Below are 23134 nucleotides of genomic sequence, written 5' to 3' on the forward strand. Positions count from 1 at the left end.
ATCAAGGGATTTTGTCTTTTATTTTCTGATTAATAAATAAAATAAAACAGTGTCTTTTATTTTCTGATTAATAAACTAAAGAATTAGAGGAACCAATGACTGCTAATTGTCTATAATACACCAGTAAACAGACTTGACCTGCTTATATGAAGTGCCTACTCCACCTTCCTATTTTCAAGTTGGACTAAAATCATTACAATTTTAAAAATAATCTGTGTTTTTGGTTGGAAATTATGTTATATATCATGATATAAAAAGAACTAAATTTAGGCTTCAACATGTATTAGGAGTTTGACTCAGTCTTATTATAAAGTTGGTGTTGGTGCTGTACTCAAAATGTTTTTGTCTTAAGAATGTTAAGGATTAACAGATGTGTAGGATAATGTGGACATTGCCATTATTAATCCTAGAGCAAAACTTGGGGTTTATGTAATTAAGAGGTCAAATGACTATTCCTTAGAGTCACGTTGTTTATACAACTTGGTTGAAAGTCAAGGGGGAAAAGAAATGTAGGGGAAAAAAAGAAAGAAAGAAAAAAACCCTAAGATGTAAGAAAACCACTGCTCCAAAATTGAGATTTTTGAAAGAAGTGCTTCATTCTTCAGTAAGTAACTTAGTGTTATCTTATGATAGAAAAAAATTTCTTTATATTTAATGAAAATCAAATGTGTATTTTGTAAACTGCTGTATGATGGCTTTTGAACAAAATCCAAGGACTGATTATAGAGGAAACTACAGAATTAGAAACTTGCAGTAATTAATTTAAAATGTACAGCTTGTAGGCACAATTATACTACCCACAGATTCTAAAATTCTCAAGAGGGAAAATATATTCTAACTACAGAAAACTCTCCTTTTATTGAGAATGTTCTACCTCTTTCCATCACTTTTTCTCTCTAGGACCTGACATGTAAGCGATTAATAAAATTATAGAGGAGGATAGGGATGTGGCTCACGGGTAAAGCACTTGCCTGGCCTAAGTGAGGCCCTGAGTTCAATCCCCAGCACCACAAAAAATTACTACTACTACTACCAATAATAATAATAAATAAAACAAATGCAATTATAGAACCTTGGAGTTAGCGGGGAGATGAGAAGTCTTCTAGTCTAAGCCATCTGTTAAAAAATGAGATAAGTCATGTCCCAAGAGGAAAACGACTCACTGGAGATATCTTTACCCCACAAGGATCCCTGTGTGTGTCTCTCTGCTGTGCCTCTCTACTGTGCCAATTCTGGAGAATCCCTGCTCCTCTGGTCCTGTTTCCTGATGCTACTGTGATTTATACCTCTTTTCTTTACATCTCATTTCAACTCCTCCTTTTTTATTGTTCTCAGTCAATTTCTCTACCTGATTATGAATGGACTGAGGCAAACACAAAGTGAAAGATTTTGAAATTCTTAGACTTTATCAATTGTGTCATTCTTCCCTATAGCTTATTACTTTCAATATCACATTTACCCTTGAGAATAAGCAGATTTGAATCCAAAAGGAGATGTGATTTCCTCTTCTATACCAATTGGGTCACCTACATTGGAAGTTACTGTTATTAAACAAGTGTTCAACATAATACATATTTATTTATTTTAACTTGAGGGTTCAAGAGAATAGTTAATTGAGTTAAAACAAGAAGGTAACTTTGAGAAGAGACAATGGAAGTTACTTTGAAGTATAAATAAAATTCCTGGAGTCAGCAGTTAAGTAAAATTATTCAGAATGGTTTGGTTTTTCTGTGAGGAAATCGTGCCAAACAAATTTAGCTTATTTTAAATAAGAAAAATGCACACCCACATACTTCATCATTGCTTGTCACATTTCCACATCCAATGGTGCCTGGCTTTCTGGCCCCATCTGGACAAATGGCTGTGATGTTGAAATAGACACCTTGTACCTGGTTTTCCACCTGCACTTTCACTTCTGAAATGAGTTTCTGTGGAGACATCATCTTTTAATTAAATGCTGTAATGGTTTCAAATATAAGCAATGAAGCAGAGTCAAGCTTATCCAATTACTCTAGGTTTAATTTTTTACTAAGTCAAAGAGTCTGTCTCTGTAAAAGGATGAATAAATACAGTGTTTCCACATAATGACCATTACGTTTAAAATATGTAAGAAATACTGAAAGATTAGATTTTTCTGCATTTAAATGGTTCTGTTTTCCCCATTGTGCATTTTAATTACTTCAAAACTATTTCTCACTCAACCTGTTATGAAAATTATCTTTCAAAATCCAGTGCTACTTACATATTATGATACAGTTTAAGGAAAACATTGAGACCATATATCACAAAGGGTGAATTTCCATAGCTAAAAACATGAAACATGCTTTTGACAGATAACAGCTATTAAAAAAACATTTTAATTTCAAACACTTTATACTATCATGAAAGCTAAAATGCCTTATTGATACAGAGTTGAAAGGTACAGTTTTGGAAGGAATGACCTGACAGACATGTTCCTTTAAGAATGGCTTATAAATTGTGTTAAGACCAGACCCGACCCGAGGGCTTGCTTTTGTTAGTCAAATTTGTACCAAGCCTTCATTCCAAACTAGGGCTTCTAAACTAGACAGAAAAAAATTCATTGATTTACTCACTCATTTATATGCTCATTCAGTATATGATTTAGTGGCTATCATGTATTAGATATATAGTAATTTCTTCTATCTCAATCTCTTAAGTTCCAAAGGATCTAGCTACTTTAATTATGTCTTTCAGATCTGTGTGCATTTTATCCCATAAAATGAAGAGTCAACTAAATGCAAAAACTCATAGCTTATACTTGTAAACAGAGGAAGAAAAGTGGCAGTGTAGGAAGAAAAAAATACTTTCAGAGGATTCTAATCCTTTACGTGAATAATTTTTTTTCCAACGGTATAATCAATAAAGGTACATGGGCTTACTGATTAATAATTGAGCATGGAATTCTGGTAGCATATCTTTAGAACAAAATATTTTCCTCAAATTCATGAGTATTATTTGGATTAAAAAAGACCATCTCAGCACCATTTTGAGGCAGGGTCTTACTATGTTGCACAGACTGGCCTCCCACTTGCAATCCTCCTGAGCAGCTAGAATTACAGGCCTGTACCACTATGTTAGAGAAGTCACACACTGCAACTGTTAATTGAATAATTTTGGCAAACCAAAAGGAACTTTCAAAGATATGCAAAGATGGATATGCAATAATATGTCAGATCAGAAGGAACTACTTAATTCAAGGAGTGTGCTCAGTTTACCCTTCAGAAATTCTGTTTTAAGACTTTAAGCCAGTTAGGCCCATGTTTTTCAAGCAATGTGTAAAGATAGATCTCTAAAATATTTCCCAGTTTTAGGATGTAGGAATTAATCTCCTGACACAATCTGAAGCTTCTCCTTTAATATCTAATCAGTAATGAGACAGATTATTTTTTCTGTTTTAAGATTCTTCAATGAATTGGGAATTGTTTCTGTTGTACGGTGAAGACAAGATAAAATTTCAGAAGAATTTTGAAAATATAGACACATAAAAAATGACAGAATCTCAACCTAAGGTAGTTAGCCAGAGTTGAGTTTGTTTTGCTTTTTAATTGATGTCACTGTAAGATCAGTCAGAACCACAGTGGGATCAGACATCCCATATCTGTTCTAGACAAATAAAGAAATTAAAGCAGATACTTTGGTCTCCTTTCCTTGACACATAGGTGAAAAGTTGTCAGTTTATGCTCCTTGCTTGGGGTAACAAATGGTCTCATACTATAGCAATTCAGTCCTAACAGTGTAAATTCCTTTCTTATTTGGATTCTTCTCAGAAACACACTCTTGATGGGAAAAAATTATATGCACATTTGATTTTTCTTGATAAAAATCCCTAGTCATAACACTCTTTTGTAAGTGAGAGATGTCATTTAAGATGTTCTTCCTTATTTCATTCTACACAGTTTCAGACACAAAATAAAAGTTCTCGGCAAAAATAATCTAGCAAGGTTTATTTTCCTTTTCTTTAAAAGTTATTCTTTATAACTTTCAATAATTCTTCATTGTATATCCAGTGTCTACTTTCTGCCTTTCCCTTTTGTACTCATGTTGAAGGCAGGTGCTCCTTGAAGATGATTAGAGAAATCTGAGATTTTTCTCCACGTTTTGGCTGTTCTTTACACTATTCAACTCTTACATGTTTGGGAAGGGAATCAGAGAATTTGGCAAAATGAGACTTTATAACTGGCCCATAAATTCAAGGTCTAATCCAGCAAGCTTGATACTACATAAAAATGACAAAAGAAAAATAGGTGATATCACAAAGCAGGAAACACCTGGGGCATGACGGTGAACACCTGGATTCTGATCCTAATTCTTCTGATTAGCTGTGTGACCTTTGGTTAATTTGCTTCACTTCTCTGTTTCTACAAATATACAATGAGAGTAGTAACACCTGCCTAGGTGAGGATTAAACGAAGTCATGTGTGAAAAGTGTCTGGTTCTTAGTGGTATTACAACATTACAGCACATATGACATGAAGCCATGACCCAGTTTGAGAGAACAGATGTTTCTTTAAATTCTTTGCATTCAGTTGCCCACTCTTCACAGGATTGATGAGAGCATACGACCATAAATAACAGACCATATTTGTCAAGGTGATTCTTTTACTCAAACTATTTTGATGAATGTGCTCAAATAATTGACTGAACAATCAAATAATTGATCATAGAGAACAAAATCATCTTAGTAATCTCTATGTCCCAGATAATTCATTTCCCCTGGCAGGTTGTTTCTTTAAATAACAGTGTGGATTTCATAATTCATGAAAAAGGGAAATTATGCAATTTCTTGGTAACAAAATGCTTTCTGTAGCCATGAGTAGGTAACTCATTGAGCATTGGATTTGGAAGGAAACTGAGAAAGTCTCAGGCCCAGTGTTGGATGGCTATCAACGAGACCACATAGTCTCCCAAGGGACCATGGTAGTTTGTGCTAACACCAGGCCTAAATGCCAGATTCCCTGTTCCTAATTTTATGTTCTTTCTACCACTCCTCTCAAGATGATATAGCACTAGTTGGTATGTTGTCACAAAAATGTTTATTTGGAAAGTTAAAGTTTATTTGGCAAAAATCGTATATGATATATACATACCTTGTAGGCTTCTACTACCAAATTGTTGAGGTTAGCAGCCTTTGATTCTATCTCACCAGCAATGGTGCCAGGCAAAAGGGGTAGAAGGTCCTAGAAAACACATCAGTTGAATTTACATAATGGCAAACTCTGCAGTAGTTCAGTGATCAACAAATATTTAATATTTTTCCATTACCAATGGAAGATGAGACATTATATGCAGGAAAAATATAAAACATGAAAAATATAAGCAACCTGGTAGGATTGCAAGCCCTTATACCCATGAAAAGGTAGTGTGTATGTGTGTGTGTGTGTGTGTGTGTGTGTGTGTGTGTGTGTACAAATGCAAATAAATATGCATGAGCATGGGTGTGTGCATCCTGAATTACATGATGACCTAAATATATCATGAGAATTATATCAGAATTTCCAAAGCATCTTCCATGGAACACAGCCCTAAGAGACTTAGAACATGAAAAATGTTCTAAGGGCAAATAAGTTTTGGAAGTTCTGCATATCTTTATTCTATCCAGAGATCCAAATTTGCACATTTTCAAACTAAAACGTTGAGCAGTCCTGTAATTTGTAAATGATTTGACTCAGTTTAATGCAGCATTCCCCAATGCTTCTTTAAAGGCCAAACTCTTTTCTTACATAATATATATATTTTATAGAACTACTGATCCATGAAATGACCTTTGGGGCATGTTGTATCAGACAGTAGGAAAAATCAGAGTTACAGGTGGAGCTTCAAAGAAGAGGAGTTTGTGATGGGTAATGCTTACTAATTTTGGAGAAGATGCTATTACCAGGGAGAATGTGAGAATGAGCAAAGGCTTAAAGGGCTACAAGAGGAAAAAAAGCAGTTGGACTAGAATAAAGGTGCATATTTATAAGAATTCAGATTATGAAAGTCTTGAAATCCACTTATTCACTCATTTTTTTTCAGTTCACAAGCATCATTAACTTTCTTCCATATACTATCCATATTTAAACACCAACAATTTATTATCTCAAGTCATAGGAAAAATGTATCACAGATTTTTAAAATTCATTTATCAAAGTGTGAAATATGATATATCAAGAACTATGTAATGTTTTGAACAACCAACAATAAAAAAAAAAGAAAAAAGAAAAAAATCCATTTATTAACAGATGCCTTTATTGAGCATCTATTACATACTACTTTGGAAATGCTAACTTACTAGACCACATAGTTTCTGTCCTTAAGGATCTCACAGGTCTATAAATGATAATTCCACAAAATATAAGCCACATGAAGCATTTGTGCACAGAAGCTATTAAGCAGGATGCCTGGCAAGGACTGCAGAGCTGGGGAAAGTTATCAGGGGCCGATTCTTTAAGGAGCTGACTTATAAGCTCTTCGTAGAGGATGCTGAGTGGGAGTGAACCCAGTCATGAGAGAGAATGACTTCCACATATGGGGGTACAGTGGGGGCAGCAAGAACAAAAGCACAAAGAAAGAAGCAGGTTGGTGAGTGTGTGTGTGTGTGTGTGTGTGTGTGTGTGTGTGTGTGTGTGTGTGCGCGCGCAGGGGAAGATCAGGCACATTGCCGGAGGGACAAGGGCAAGTTAGGGAAAAGAGGCCCCAGAGAGAGGTAGATAGAACCAGGTGCCAAATTAGAAACTCAGTCCTCTAAATCATAGGGAGCCCCTAGGATATTTTGCTCCAGAAAGTACTGTGGACATACTTGTGATTTCAACGCATCATCTTGCACCATGTGGAGAATGGATTTGGAGGATGAGTTTCAATGCTGTTAGGGTGATAGAAAAATGAAAAAAATGAAAGATGGGTGATAGAAAAAGATCCATGAGCAGCTAAAGTAGGTGCCTACAATGACGCGCGTGGGACTCAGCAGGGCTCATATTCGGCTTTTGGAGCCTGATGATGTTTACTTTGCTCACAATTCAGTTAATAATAAACCCGGTTTATGGTTTATCAGTCAGTGGCAAATTTGTAAAGGACAAGGGAAAATGTGGGAGAACCAGTAACACTCTGAACAATAGAGAAAGAGGAAGCAAAAGCTATCCAAAGCTACATGGTATTCCAAAGTCAACTATTCAGCTTACAGGTTAAGATCACAAGATTTGAGTTGTTAGAGAACTCTGGGCAAGTATTTATCCTCTCAAAATGTTTCCCCATCTTAAAATGAGCAGACTGATAAAACTGCCCTCACTCAGTGAGATGGTAAGATCTCAGATGCATTAGTGTTTCTGAACTCAGTACCTGGCAATAGTTAAGTACTCAGTCAGTAGACACTGTTCCTCTTGTTATTAAAATGGTTAAAGCCATTTTATTTGGGTCAGAGCCCTACTTCTGTGGATGTTAATTTGTTATCACCTTAAAATGTGGCTTCATGGTATATGGAAATCAGGGAGGGACTAAAGTTTCACTACATATTTCTAAAGGAATAAGTGATATGATTAAAGTGGCACTTTCAGATGACAAATGTGGCTGTTAGGTGTTAGGTAAATCAGAGAATGTAACACCAGTTTATGGACGATGAAAATGATTTTACGTATCCGTTGAAACCAAAAGATAATGTAGTTTCTCTAAAGTTTTAAAAACTAAGTAAGGGTGCTTGCAGCTAGCCAGTGAGAGAAGTTTGCAGTTGGAAAGTAGAAGGAAGAAATAAAGATAGTAAAGAGATGAAGATCTGATGGATAGCGATGCATGTTGGAAACAAGGACACCACAGCATTATAGAAATGAAGAAAAGAGATTCTAGAAGACAGACCCTAAAAAAACCAAAAGACAATTATAGTAAGGCACAGAAGAGGAATTCTATGTTGAGCAACTGCCCCGAAGGATTCAGGACACCACTGAAACCACACCGGCATAGGGAATTTGGCTGGCTCAGTCACTTCTCATGCTCTTCCTGGTCCTTTAGTAGAAAATATACACCAAAGCTAGATGTGCTGGTGCTATGGACAATCAAGCAGATAATTCTTTAACTTTAGTCTATGGTAAGAATCTGTCCGTGGCTAGATTATAAGCAGGAATCTGGACATGAAAGGTATAGATATGAAGTGTGAAGTACTTTCACCTGATAAGAATCTTTCTTGTTATTGTCACATCCATCATGTCCTTCAGTGTTAGGCTATGCCTATGTATATTAGATATAATTCTCAAACAGCATTTAGTGCATGACTTGTTTCTATGTGTTACAAACCTAGGTCAAATTTGTACTTAAATGCTAATTTAAGATACAATAGAATGTACTTTAGTTAATACATTATTAAATTCAGATTATATAATTTCAAATTCTTATCTCTGGTTCCAAGAAGTGCCCTAATTTCGACTACTAATGTAAACATTCTAATTCGTATGTTTAGGAATTGACATACCTTATACCAATGAAATTGTTTTCCTTGAACTGCGAAAATGACATTAATGTTGTTGTCTATTAGTTTTTCCGAAAGTTGGCCTAGCGAGGGATGTTCCTGCAATGGATAATGAAATAAAGAAAGGAATGAAAATTTGTAGCTCAGCCCCACACACATCCAAATAGCTTCTATGAAGAAAGCCTTGTGACTTATGCAACAACATACACTAGGCAAAGGTTATGGTTTTACTAGAGATATTTAAATTCTTTTCATATATAACATCAATTTGTGTTCTATATGTGTTATATGAATTGTGATGCATTCTGTTGTCATATACAACAAATTAAAATTAAAAAAAGAATAAGCTAACATGCTAAAAAATATTAATGCGTTAGGGACAATTTATAGGAAAAAGCTCCCTAAAAACCTCATTCAGCGTAGTACAAAAAATGACCAGGACCTCTTCTGATTAACACTGGACTCAAAGTGATATAATTTAAACATAATTTAAAATTCAGAAATAGAGACACATTAGTGACAACCATAATCTGAGGCAAAATTCAGCAGCATGTGTTGAAATGCAAAATGCTGTGTACATGTATATGCCTGTAAACACATGTGTGCAGGTGTATACACACACACACACACACACACACATATTTGATTTGTAACCTGATTCAAATAAATTCTCTTTAGAAGCCTAAAATTCTGTGCTCAAATCACAGGTTTGTCACTTTATGACAAAAGGTCTCACTTCCGTCCTCTGTATCATGTGACTGTTATCTGCCATCTATGACTACTGGCAAGATTAAAGGGATAACAATAATATGTGAACTATTTAGTGTAGCTTCTTGCATCTAGTAGGTACTCAAAACTAATAGCCATTGTGACTTTTCATTTCTAACTTCTCATACAAAGTGTAGATTAAAGATCTTTCAATTTATTATCATACTTAATTTTTCTTGTCAGATGATATATATCATAAACCTGTTTTACTTTGGTGACTAAAACATAATGCAGAGCTGTTTGTGGCATTCCTTGTGGCGATGAGAAAGCTAGGGTTGAGGAGGAGGAGGGGAATAAAATTTATTTTAGAAAATATGAGAAATTGACAACCATAGAAATTGCCATGCAATGTTATACAGTTAGACTTAGTAGCTTTTTTTTTTCTTTTTATAAATTCTCTTCTAGGAATTAAAGTGATAATCTCAACTAACAAGTTCGCACTAGACATCTCTCAGAGAGATGGTGTCAAACTCCACTTGCAGTAGCCTTGCCTATTTGTTGGTGCTGATTGCATGAACCAAGGGTTTTGTGACTAAACCTAACCAGTATTATATAATTCAAGTTCAAATCACTCCAAGGTTTTGCTCCAGGTTGCACTATCCAATATTAACTGTTTGCTTTAAGAGAAAATTTCACTAAATCAACTTGGTGAATATCTCTGTATTTTTGTAATGACACAAACTTTGTACAAAAGCTAAATTAACTACTTTTCCTTATAATCCAAGTTCTGTGACCCACATATTAAATTTATGTATATAGACCTAAGAAGTAGTGTTCAAAAAATCCTATCAGGGCTTGAGGTAGCTCAATGGTACATCATGTACATAGCATGCATGAGCCCTGGGTTTAAATCCAGGAGAAATCATAACAAATATACTTTCATTTCTATATTGTCTACTGTGATAGAGGCAACCCAAATTTTCATGAGTTGCATTTAAATGTGATACGAAACTAATTTATAACGAGCTTAGAAAGCATACCACATGGTTTGCATAAGAAAAATTCTACCCAGAGCAATTCTTAAAAATGCAATTTTAAAGCAATAGAAAAAAAATTCATCACATATAAATTCTGCCAGCTAAATTCTCATTCCTTTTCCTAACAAAATGTATAATCTTAAAATAGATTTATGATACTTTGCATAATGCTTAGTAAATTAAAGAGAACAAGTAAATGCAAGGTAAGTGTTGATGTATGGGATTTTTGTCTTGATGGCAAAAACTACTTTTCAAATATTTTTGCTTTCAGAAAAATAATTCTAACTCGTTAAGAACTTACTCCTCTTAATTTATAAAACCATTCATATTTTGAGAAAAATTTAACCCATATAATTTTAATCAGTTTATATTTAAATCACATAAAATCAACATTTAAAGAACAGTCATGAGTGTATGCAGCCTTTGGAGCCTTCTTAATCTCCTTCCTTCCATAAACAGGAAGTCACATTGACCAAAAGTATACAAAATTTAAATCGAGAATGCTCTAGTTTGGTCAGAAGCTCATTAAAAGGACAGATTTTTAAAGTTTGAAATAACATGTTTTTTGAACCCTGAAGCTAAATCAGTTTGAAAAGAAAATTCCAAGTACCTTGAGGCAGATTTTTTCTTTATTACAAATGTATAACAGATGCTTAAATAAACCACTGCTGACAAGAGACCTCTAAATGAATACACCTTTCCAAAGTCCCTTCCCCTTTCCTCAATGAAGCATTCCTTTAAGTATCTTATCTCCTATGTCTTTAACTTTGCTGGCAGGAGAATACACTCCCTCTAGCCAGCTGTGCTGTTCGATGATGTCACTACTTCTCAAGTCTCACTCCCCCTCTGTCTAACCTGGTTCACATTGTTTCTCCAAACTCTGAGAATAATTAATAGAGATAACAGGCATTTCAGGGGCAAAAGGGAGAAGGCAAAGCAATATGCCAAAACAGCTACTAGATAGTGAAGGCAGTGGGAAGTGACTCATAAATGTCAGAAGGCAAGAGGGGCATGAAAGGTTCATTAGGAGCAAGTTCAGTTAAAGAGCTAACTGTGGAGATGTGGTAGAATTTTAAAAAATGTGTATACCTGGGGGATGAAAGGGAAATGTTTAAGAAACCCTTAACCTTCAACAAAATTAATAATTAAAAGTTTATAAAATAATTTCAAATTTGTAGTATTGGATATTGTAATATTTTAACAACTTAGTTAAATAAAATATTTAATTATCTGGTTTATTTTTTAGAGTTCACTTTTTAGAGAAGAGAGACAAATAATATGCAAGCAATCTGATAGCAGAGATTTATTTGGAGATAAAAAGTTTGAAGCATACATTTTCAGTGCACATCCATTGCCTTAGCCTGTGTCCTTTCTGAGTGGCAGCATAGTGCTAACTGCACAGACCAGGGTTTCTCAATAGCAGTGCTATTAACATTTGGGCTGGATATTTTCTAGTTTGGGGGATTGTCCTCTGCAGTATAGGATGTCTAGCAGCAACCCTAGAATCCACCCAGTAGAATGTAGCACCTCCATTACCTGATTGCAACCACCAAAATGTGTCTGGATATGGAAAAGGTCCTCTGAAGTGTAAAACCTGCAATAGGTGGGGCCTTCTGAGAGATCACTGAGGTGTGTTCCCAAGAGGATTGTGGTACCCTGGCCCCTTCCACATTCTCTCTTTTGATCCCTGACCACAAGGTGAGAGGTTATGTTTCACCACTTGCTGTCACCATTATGTGCCACCACCGGTCCAAAGCAATGTGAGCAACTTATCATGGACTAGAACCCCCAAAACTAAGAGCTAAAATAATCCCTTGCCTTTATAAGTTGATTATTTCAGTATTTGTTATAGTGACAGGAAGGTGACTAATATACTATGTGACTGGGCATCTATACTTTTCTGGGATCCAGTTTCCATGTGCATAAACTGATAGAAATAGCATAGCTGCCTCTCACAATGATAGTGGGGATAAGTGGGTGAATGCATAAAGGCTTTCACCTGTCTTTCCATAATTACCAAGCCCAAACTAAAGTTGAGTGTGTGGGGGGTTCTATCCTTTTGTCACTCTGCTTGCATCCACAGCTATGAGGGGAGTGACTACAGGTGAGGGACTGATTTCTTAGTACCTCAATTTTCTCATTTATAAGACACAAGTAAAGCTGTAGCTCCAACTCACTGGGGTGCTGAGTGCTGTTACATGAAAGTTAAGGGACAGACATCACACACTGATTAATAAAAGACATGTTTTAACAAAAGACACTAAATAAGAGACATTACTACATATGCTAGATATGGTCCTTGGATTTGCCTTAATGGACCCATCTCACTTATTAACTCTTCATAACTGATCCCTCAGGTGTTTGAATTTGTGGTACTTGCTCCAAATGGTACCAAGTGTAGCCATATACTCTACTTAATGAAGTAAGTAGACATCACAGTAGGAAATATTTGGCTTAATGCTGTCTATTGTTTGCATTAGTTGTTATTATTATTTGTCTCCCCCTAAACAGTGAGGTACTGGAAACCTTCAGGGACACTATAAGTCCCCAATGTAGAAATTCTACTTCATCAGATCCATACTGTTAGATGACTGGACCCACAAATAACATGAAAAAGCAAAGGAATAAGTTTTCCCAAACAAATCAAGATACTCCAATAACAGAATCCATTGGACAACACAGTGGAAGAAATGTCACAGAAGTAGTTTAGAATGTACATAGTTAAATTAATCTGAGAAGTAAAGGATGGTATAAAAAATAAAATCAGAGAAAAAATCCAGGAAGTGAAAGATTACTTCAATAAAGAGGCAAGAGTTTTTTTTTGGGGAAAAAAAATCAGAAATCCTTAAAATGAAAAAAACAATAAACCAAATTAAAAATTCAATGGAAAGTATCATCAACGACTAGACCACTTGGAAGACAGAATCTCAAGCAATGAGGACAAAATACATAATCTTAAAAACAGAGTTAATCACATAGAGAAGATGTTAAGAAACCATGAACAGAAGTTGCAAGAACTATGGGATAACATGAAAAGACCAAATTTAAGATTTATAGGGGTAAATGAAGGCACAGAGATATTAACCAAAGGAATGCACAATCTTTTCAATGAAATAATATCAGAAAATTTCCCAAACCTAAAGAATAAAATGGAAAATCAAATACAACAGACTTATAGGACCCCATATGTGCAAAATTACAATAGATCCATACCAAGGCACATTATAATGAAAATGCCTAACATATAGAATAAGGATAGATTTTAAAGGCTTCTAGAGAAAAATATAGATTATATATAGCGGGAAAACAATTTGTGTCTCAGCTAATTTCTCAACCCAGACTCTCAAAGCTAGGAGGTCCTGGAATAACCTATACCAAGCTCTGAAAGAAAATAGATGCCAACAAAGAATCCCATGTTGAACAAAATTAAGTTTCAGATTTTAAGATGAAATAAAAACCTTCCATGATAAACAAAAGTTAAATAAAATTGCAACTAAAAAGCTTGCACGACAGAACACTCTCAACAAAAAAAATTCAATGAAGAAGAAATAAAAAAAAAAGTTAAAACTAGCAAAGGGAGGAATTACACTAATGGAATAGTTAATAAAGGAGAAACTAATTCAAATCAAAAACTAGAAATAAGCCCAAATGACCAGGAATACAAATCATATCTCAATAATAACCTTGAACATTAATGGCCTAAATTAATCAATCAAAACACAGAGACTGGCAGACTGGATTAAAAACAAGACCCACCAATATGCTCTCTCTAAGAGAGTCACCTCATAGGCAAAGGTGTCCGCAAATTGAATGTGAAAGGATGGGAAAAAACATCTCACTCACATGGACAGTGTAAACAGGGCTTTCTACCCTCATTTCAGATAAAGTGAACTTTAAGCCAAGGTTAATTAGAAGGGACAAAGAAGGACATTTCATACATGCTTAAGGGAACTGTATGTCAACAAAGCATAACAATTGTAAATATTTATGCCCCCCAAAATGCAGTATCTGTGTACATCAGACAAACCCTTATCAATTTCAAGTATCAAATACATAACAATACAATAATGCTGGGTAACTTTAACATGCCTCTGTCACCGCTAGATAAATCCTCCAAACAAAAACTAAACAAAGAAACTATAGAAGTCAAAAATATAATTGATAATTTAGACTTAACAGACATATATAGAATATTTCTTCCATTAATGACTGAATACACTTCCTTCTCAGCAGCACACAGATCCTTCTCTAATATGGACCATGTTATATAAGCTATCACATATGTTGCCATACATTTGTTATATTACAAATTAAACTATTTTTAGCATCTGTTGGGTTATTTTGATAGCTTCCTTTCCATTAATATTAATTTTTGTGTTCTTTCTACTTCCTTGATCAGACTTTTTTATTTTTATCAAATTTTACCTGTTTTATTTCTTCTCTATTTCATATGTTTCTGATCCTACTCTTATTTTTTCCTTCATACCACATAATTTGATTGAAAATAATTTGACTGTTATTCTAGCTTCCTTCTGATACAAGTACTTTAAGTTATAAACGTTCATCTGAGTACTGTTTCATCCCACAGATCCTGATACTTTAAGCTCGTATTATCACTTACTTCAAAGCATTTTTAATTTTCTTGTGCTTTCTTCCTTGACCTCTGAGAGACTTATAAGTGTGTCATTTAATTTTGAAATAGTCGACATGTGGGGATGGGGTTTTATATATCTTATGGTGATTGATTTCTTTCTTTTCTTTTTCTTTTTTTTTTTTTTTGTCCTAGGAATTAACTCAGGGCCACTCAACCACTGAAACACATCCAGATCCCTATTTTGTATTTTATTTAGAGGAAGGGTCTTACTGAGTTGCTTAGCGCTTCACTATTGCTGAGGCTGCTTTAGAATTTGCAGTCCTCCTGCCTCAGCCTCCCAAACTGTTGGATTACAGGAACACACCACCACGCCTGGCTAAGGTGATTGATTTCTAGTGTAATAAGTCATGCAGGAAACACAATCTGCATGATTTCAAATTAAAAATAAAAAGTAATGAAATGCTTTTTATATTGATTGTATTGCTTACATTACATGTCGAACTGATTAAATTGCATATTTCAAATATGTGTATTTTATTGTACTTCAATTTTCCCTCAATAAAGCTATGACAAAAAATTAAATAATAAGTAAGTAGAGTATCTTAGGAGAGAGACAAATAACATGCAAGCAATCTGATAGTAGAGATTTAGTTAGAGCTGAAAAGTTTAAAGGAAACAATTTTCTGGGTAAATATGATTTAATCAGAACACCTGAATTAATTAGAATATTTCTTTCCATAAATTTTCAAGTCAAATTTGAATTTTATTGGGCTACCTTTCCGAACTTTCATTTTATCCTATTTCAGAGGTGCAATAAAAATCGTCAGGCTCCTCTGAGCCTGTGATAAGAAATTTCTGCCTATAACCTTTGCATTCCATGAAAAAGAAATCCAGATGAATATTGTTTGCAGAGATCATTTCCTGGCTACTTTACTGAGGACATGAAAAGCATTCAAATTAGGTTTCAAAAAAATAAAGGTAGAAATATTCTCATGGCATTTATTATTTCAAATAGTGAATTCAGCAAGCTGAAGTCTGACATTTTGCTAGTCTTGCTGTTGCTGTTACTATTGTTACTGGGGATTAAATATGGGGGATTTTACCACCAAGCTATAGCCTCAACCCTTTTTAAAATTTTTTTTTAATTTTTTATTTTTTTTATTGGTTGTTCACAACATTACAAAGCTCTTGACATATCATATTTCATACATTAGATTGAAGTGGGTTATGAACTCCCAATTTTACCCCAAATGCAGATTGCAGAATCACATCGGTTACACATCCACAATTTTACATAATGCCCAATTAGTAATTGTTGTATTCTGCTACCTTTCCTATCCCCTACTATCCCCCCTCCCCTCCCCTCCCATCTTCTCTCTCTACCCCATCTACTGTAATTCATTACTCTCCTTGTTTATTTTCCCATTCCCCTCACAACCTCTTATATGTAATTTTGTATAGCAATGAGGGTCTCCCTTCATTTCCATGCAATTTTCCTTTACTCTTCCTTTCCCTCCCATCTCATGACTCTGTTTAATGTTAGTCTTTTCTTCCTGCTCTTCCTCCTTGCTCTGTTCATAGTTGCTCTCATTATATCAAAGAAGACATTTGGTATTTGTTTTTTAGGGATTGACTAGCTTCACTAAGCATAATCTGCTCTAGAGCCATCCATTTCCCTGCAAATTCTATGATTTTGTCATTTTTTATTGCTGCATAGTACTCCATTGTGTATAGATGCCACATTTTTTTTTTATCCATTCACCTATTGAAGGGCATCTGGGTTGGTTCCACAGTCTAGCTATTGTGAATTGTGCTGCTATGAAGATCGATATGGCAGCATCCCTGTAGCATGCTCTTTTAAGGTCTTCAGGGAATAGTCCGAGAAGGGCAATAGCAGGGTCAAATGGTGGTTCCATTCCCAGCTTTCCCAGGAATCTCCAAACTGCTTTCCAAATTGGCCGCACCAATTTGCAGTCCCACCAGCAATGTACAAGAGTACCCTTTTCTCCACATCCTCGCTAGCACTTGTTGTTGTTTGACTTCATAGTGGCTGCCAATCTTACTGGAGTGAGATGGTATCTTAGGGTGGTTTTGATTTGCATTTCTCTGACTGCTAGAGATGGTGAGCATTTTTTCATGTACTTGTTGATTGATTGTATGTCCTCCTCTGAGAAGTGTCTGTTCAGATCCTTGGCTCATGTGTTGATTGGGTTATTTGTTATCTTATTGTCTAATTTTTTGAGTTCTTTGTATACTCTGGATATTAGGGCTCTATCTGAAGTGTGAGGAGTAAAAATTTGTTCCCATGATGTAGGCTCCCTATTTACCTCTCTTATTGTTTCTCTTGCTGAGAAAAATCTTTTTAGTTTAAGTAAGTCCCATTTGTTGATTCTTGTTATTAACTCTTGTGCTATGGGTGTCCTATTAAGGAATTTGGAGCCTGACCCCACAATATGTAGATCGGAGCCAACTTTTTCTTCTATCAGACGCAGAGTCTCTGATTTGATATCAAGCTCCTTGATCCATTTAGAGTTAACTTTTGTGCATGGCGAGAGGAAGGGATTCAGTTTCATTTTTTTGCATATGGATTTCCAGTTTTCCCAACACCATTTGTTGAAGATGCTATCCTTTCTCCATTGCATGCTTTTAGCCCCTTTATCAAATATAAGATAGTTGTAACTTTGTGGATTAGTCTCTGTGTCCTCTATTCTGTACCATTGGTCCACCCGCCTGTTTTGGTACCAGTACCATGCTGTTTTTGTCACTATTGCTCTGTAATATAGTTTGAAATCTGGTATTGCTATACCGCCTGATTCACACTTCCTGCTTAAAATTGCTTTTGCTATTCTGGGTCTTTTATTTTTCCATATGAATTTCATGATTGCTTTATCTATTTCTACAAGAAATGCCATTGGGATTTTGATTGGCATTGCACTAAACCTATAGAGAACTTTTGGTAATATCGCCATTTTGATAATGTTAGTTCTGCCTATCCATGAACAGGGTATATTTTTCCATCTTCTAAGATCTTCTTCTACTTCTCTTTTTAGGGTTCTGTAGTTTTCATTGTATATATCTTTCACCTCTTTTGTTAGGTTGATTCCCAAGTATTTTATTTTTTTGGAGGATATTGTGAATGGAGTGTTTTTCCTCATTTCCGTTTCAGAAGTTTTGTCGCTGATATACAGAAATGCCTTTGATTTATGCGTGTTGATTTTATATCCTGCCACTTTGCTGAATTCATTTATTAGTTCTAGTAGTTTATTTGTAGACCCTTTTGGGTCTTCTAAGTATAGAATCATGTCATCTGCAAATAGTGATAATTTAAGTTCTTCTTTTCCTATTTTTATGCCTTTAATTTCTTTCGTCTGTCTAATTGCTCTGGCCAGTGTTTCGAGAACTATATTGAATAGAAGTGGTGATAGAGGGCATCCCTGTCTTGTTCCAGATTTTAGAGGGAATGCCTTCAACTTTTGTCCATTCAGAATGATGCTAGCCTGAGGCTTAGCATAGATAGCTTTTACAATGTCAAGGTACGTTCCTGTTATCCCTAGTTTTTCAAGTGTTTTGAACATAAAGGGATGCTGTACTTTGTCGAATGCTTTCTCTGCGTCTATTGAGATGATCATATGGTTCTTATCTTTAAGTCTATTGATGTGGTGAATAACATTTATTGATTTCCGTATATTGAACCAGCCTTGCATACCAGGGATGAATCCTACTTGATCATGGTGCACAATTTTTTTGATGTGTTTTTGTATTCGATTCGCCAGAATTTTATTGAGGATTTTTGCATCTAGGTTCATTAGAGATATTGGTCTGTAGTTTTCTTTCTTTGAGGTGTCTTTGTTTGGTTTCGGAATCAGGGTGATGTTGGCCTCATAGAATGAATTTGGAAGAGCTCCCTCTTTTTCTATTTCCTGAAATAACTTGAAAAGTATTGGTATTAATTCTTCTTTAAAGGTTTTGTAAAACTCCGCTGTATACCCATCCGGTCCTGGGCTTTTCTTGGTTGGTAGTCTTTTGATGGCTTCTTCAATTTCATCCATTGATATTGGTCTGTTCAAATTGTGTGTATCCTCCTGACTCAGTCTGGGCAAATCATATGACTTAAGAAATTTATCGATGTCTTCACTATCTTCTATTTTATTGGAATATAGGTTTTCAAAATAATTTCTAATTGTCTTCTGTATTTCTGTAGCATCTGTTGTGATATTGCCTTTTTCATCCCGTATGTTAGTAATTTGAGTTCTCTCTCTTCTTTGTTAGCATGGCTAAAGGTCTGTCGATCTTATTTATTTTTTCAAAGAACCAACTTTTAGTTTTGTTAATTTTTTCAATAGTTTCTTTTGTTTCAATTTCATTAATTTCCGCTCTGATTTTAATTATTTCTTGCCTTCTGCTACATTTGCTGTTGTTTTGCTCTTCCTTTTCTAGGGCTTTGAGATGAAGTGTGAGCTCATTTATTTGTTGGTTTTTTCTTTTTTTGAGGAATGAGCACCAGGCGATGAATTTTCCTCTTAAAACTGCTTTCATTGTGTCCCATAGATTCCGATATGTTGTGTCTGTATTTTCATTTATCTCTAAGAATTTTTTTATTTCCTCCTTTATGTCTTCTGTAACCCATTGATCATTCAGTAACATATTGTTCATTTTCCATGTGATGTAGGATTTTTCCTTCCTTCTTTTATCATTGATTTCCAGTTTCATTCCATTATGATCAGATAAAATGCATGGTATTATCTCCACCCCTTTATGTTTACTGAGGGTTGCCCTGTGGCATAATATATGGTCTATTTTTGAGAAGGATCCATGTGCTGCTGAGAAAAAAGTATATCCATTTGATGATGGTTGATATATTCTATATATGTCAGTTAAGTCTAGGTTATTGATTGTGGTATTGAGTTCTATAGTTTCCTTATTCAACTTTTGTTTGGAGGATCTGTCCAATGGTGAGAGAGGTGTGTTGAAGTCACCCATAATTATTGTGTTGTGATCTATTTGATTCTTGAACTTGAGGAGAATTTGTTTTATGAATGTTGCAGCGCCATTATTTGGTGCATAAATATTGATAATTGTTATGTCTTGTTGGTGAATGGTTCCTTTTAACAGTATATAATGTCCTTCTTTATCCCTTTTGATTAACTTAGACTTGAAGTCGATTTTATTCGATATGAGGATGGCCACCCCTGCTTGCTTACGAGGACCGTGTGCGTGGTATATTTTTTCCCATCCTTTCACCTTCAGCCTGTGTATGTCTTTTCCAATCAGATGTGTCTCCTGGATGCAGCATATTGTTGGATTTGTTTTTTTAATCCATGATATCAGCCTATGTCGCTTTATTGGAGAGTTTAAGCCATTAACATTCAGAGTTACTATTGATATATGGTTTGTACTTCCATCCATGTTTGATTATTTATCCTTTTTTTTTTTTTTTTAAATTTAGTTTGTTTCTCCATGATTATTTTTCCCCTCGCCCTCTGTCTTTACCGAGGCACTTCCCTCCGATGGTTTTGGTTATTGTTTTTCATTTCTTCCTCGTGTAGTGTTTTGCTCAAAATGTTTTGCAATGCTGGTTTTCTGGCTGCAAATTCTTTTAACTTTTGTTTATCATGAAAGATTTTTATTTCGTTGTCATACCTGAAGCTTAATTTTCCTGGATACAGAATTCTTGGTTAGCATCCATTGTCTTTCAGTGTTTGAAATACATTGTTCCATGACCTTCTTGCTTTCAGTGTCTGTGATGAAAAATCCGTTGTTAACCTTATTGGTTTACCCCTGAATGTAATCTGTCTCCTTTCTCTTGTAGCTTTTAATATTTTCTCTTTGTTCTGTATATTGGATATCTTCATAACAATGTTCTTGGCGTTGGTCTACTGTGATTTTGTGTGCTCAGTGTCCTGTATGCATCTTCAATTTGTATATCTGTTTCCTTTTTTATTTCTGGAAAGTTTTCTGTAATTATTTCATTCAGCAGGTTACTCATTCCCTTGGTTTGAATCTCTGTACCTTCTTCTATCCCGATGACTCGTAAGTTTGGTTTTTTTATGTTATCCCATAACTCTTGGATGTTTTTCTCGTGATTTTTTACCAGCCTTTCTGAGTTGGCTAGACTCTTTTCAAGATGAAATATTTTGTCTTCATTATCTGACGTTCTGGCTTCTACTTGCTCCACTCTGTTAGTGATACTCTCAATTGAGTTTTTAATTTGGTTTATAGTTTCCTTCATTTCTAAGATTATGGTTTGATTCTTTTTTATAATCTCTATCTCCTGATAAAGGTGCTTAACTTCTTCTTTTATCTGTTTGTGTAATACATTCTCAATGTGTTCTTTCGCTGCTTGAATTTGCTGTCTCGTATCCTCTTTAAGGTTCCATTCCATCTGTCTAAGGTGTTCCTTGAGTTCTTTATATGACCATTTTTCTGATGACTCTAGGTCCTCCTGAATATTTAGGCTGTCCTGCATTGTTTTTACTCCTTTTCTTCCTTGCTTTTTGAAGCTGCTCATGTTACTTCTTGTTCTGTTTGACTGCTGAGTTACTGATTACGCCTATAAATTTATTTGATGCTTGGGAGGAAAGGTATTAGAAGGGAAGGGAAAAAGTCACTAAAGAGAATGAGAGTAAGCAGGTAGAATTCAAGGAAGGGGGGATAAGATAATTGAAAAGAAATGAAAAGACAAAAGAAGAAAAAAAATAGGAAATAAAATTTTTTTTTAAATAATAAAAAAAATTAAAATTAAAATTGGAAGGAAAAAATTAAAAAAAATTGTAAAAAAAAATTAAAAAAACAAGAAAGAAAATGAAAGAAAACCCGAAATTAAAATTAAAAAAAAAAAAGAAAAGGAAAAAAACTAATAAATGCAGTCTTAGAGTTTGATTAACTTCTCTTCCAGTAGGTGGCGCTGTGACCACCAGGCCAAGTTTCTCCTATCAATACGCGGAAACCAATCACTGTGCAGCAGCTCCTCCTCCCAGACTGGGCGAGTCTCCAATCCTGGGTGCCTAGGGCGTCCTCTTGTGTCTAGTCACTTCCCCACTTTTCCTCTAGCCAGGCCCCTCTCACGGGTGCCGCTCACCACAATACTGGGTACACGCCAGGTCTGCTGCTCCCGGGAGCCCTGTAGCCGCCGGTTTCAATGAAGTTATCTCCTCCGCCGCAGTCTGATGATGTCACTTGTCTGCCATGGTGGTATCTCTTGCAAATGGCGACAGTTCGTTTCCCTTTGCCGGGTGACCAATGCAACGGGTGGGTCCTTACTGTCTCTCCCAAGCCCCATTTCAAACCTGTGGCCACTACCTGTGAAGGCTCGGTTGGCATTTACCTCCGTAGGATCAGAAGGGCTGACCGGTTGTTTCAGCCGGATGGATTAGTGCTGAGTCACAGCTGTTTGTCTGCGGGAAGCAGGCGAACCGGAGCTTGAATTCAGCCGATCCAGGTTCAGTGTGTGTTCTGAGAGGCCCAGACTGCTCGTCCCAGATCCACGTCAGCTCAGCATTGCCTAGTGATCCTGTTAGACATCCTGATGAAAATGTTTCCCTCAGATTCTTCTTTGAGGCAGGTTTTGCTTCTGTGTGTGTATGTGTGTGTCTTTTTAAAATTTTTAAGAAATTTTGAGACAGAGTCTCACTAAGTAGCTGAGGATGGCCTTGAACTTGTGATTCTCCTGCCTTATCTTCTCCAATAGCTGGGATTACAAGAAAAAAAAATATATATATATATATATAGTGCCTGGCTCAAAACAAGTGCTTAGTGAATTAGCATTTTTATAGTATGTGTTCAAGACACAAAAGCCCAGAAACAGGAAAAGAGATAGCAGAGATTTAGTTAGAGCTGAAAAGTTTAAAGCAAATCATTTTTTTTTAACACTTTCTGAAATTAAAGAAGCTATTCTTGGTCATGGAGCTACAAAAATTAACACGTTTCTTTACTAAAAGATTACAATTATCCCCTTAAATGGAACTCTGTCTGATATCAATATTAATTATATATATCATTGACAATGTAAAAAATGCCTCTATCAGATGAAAAAAATCCCCTGAAATAAATATAATAACTTTATAAACGTTTGTTAACTCACATAGCAAAGTTATGGATGAAATTAGTTCAATATGTTCCCAAACTCTCTTTATCAGCAATTCTAGAAAAATTGTGTGTAATTCATGGTACAAGCAAAGTTCCCTAAACAAGTATATTAAAGTCCAGCACATCTTTAAAAAACTGCTGGAAAAGAGGCACAGTGTTGACTATTTGCATTGCAAGGAAACGTAAGTGTACAACAATGCCTAACATGCCCTCTGCCGACCTGCCTCATCATCTAAGATGCTGATCCACTTGGCTACT

At 35.4% G+C, this 23134-nt stretch overlaps 1 protein-coding gene across 4 annotated transcripts in view; it reads right to left on the minus strand.

Annotated features, from left to right (window-relative positions):
• Positions 1-23134, minus strand: part of Itgb8 (integrin subunit beta 8) — a 95287-nt gene that overhangs the window by 13020 nt on the left and 59133 nt on the right. For 3 of the 4 annotated variants that reach the window (XM_021728749.3, XM_021728747.3, XM_005328794.4), the window contains exons 7-9: positions 8456-8551; positions 5109-5198; positions 1794-1928 (exon numbers count right to left, since the gene is read on the minus strand). In XM_021728749.3, the coding sequence (XP_021584424.1) occupies positions 1794-1928; positions 5109-5198; positions 8456-8551 (321 nt within the window). The remainder of the gene's footprint in view (positions 1-1793; positions 1929-5108; positions 5199-8455; positions 8552-23134) is intronic. The other variant, XM_040291743.2, reaches the window with a different exon arrangement.

Source organism: Ictidomys tridecemlineatus, chromosome 2, assembly GCF_052094955.1.
Source record: "Ictidomys tridecemlineatus isolate mIctTri1 chromosome 2, mIctTri1.hap1, whole genome shotgun sequence".
Taxonomy (NCBI): Eukaryota; Metazoa; Chordata; class Mammalia; order Rodentia; family Sciuridae; genus Ictidomys; species Ictidomys tridecemlineatus.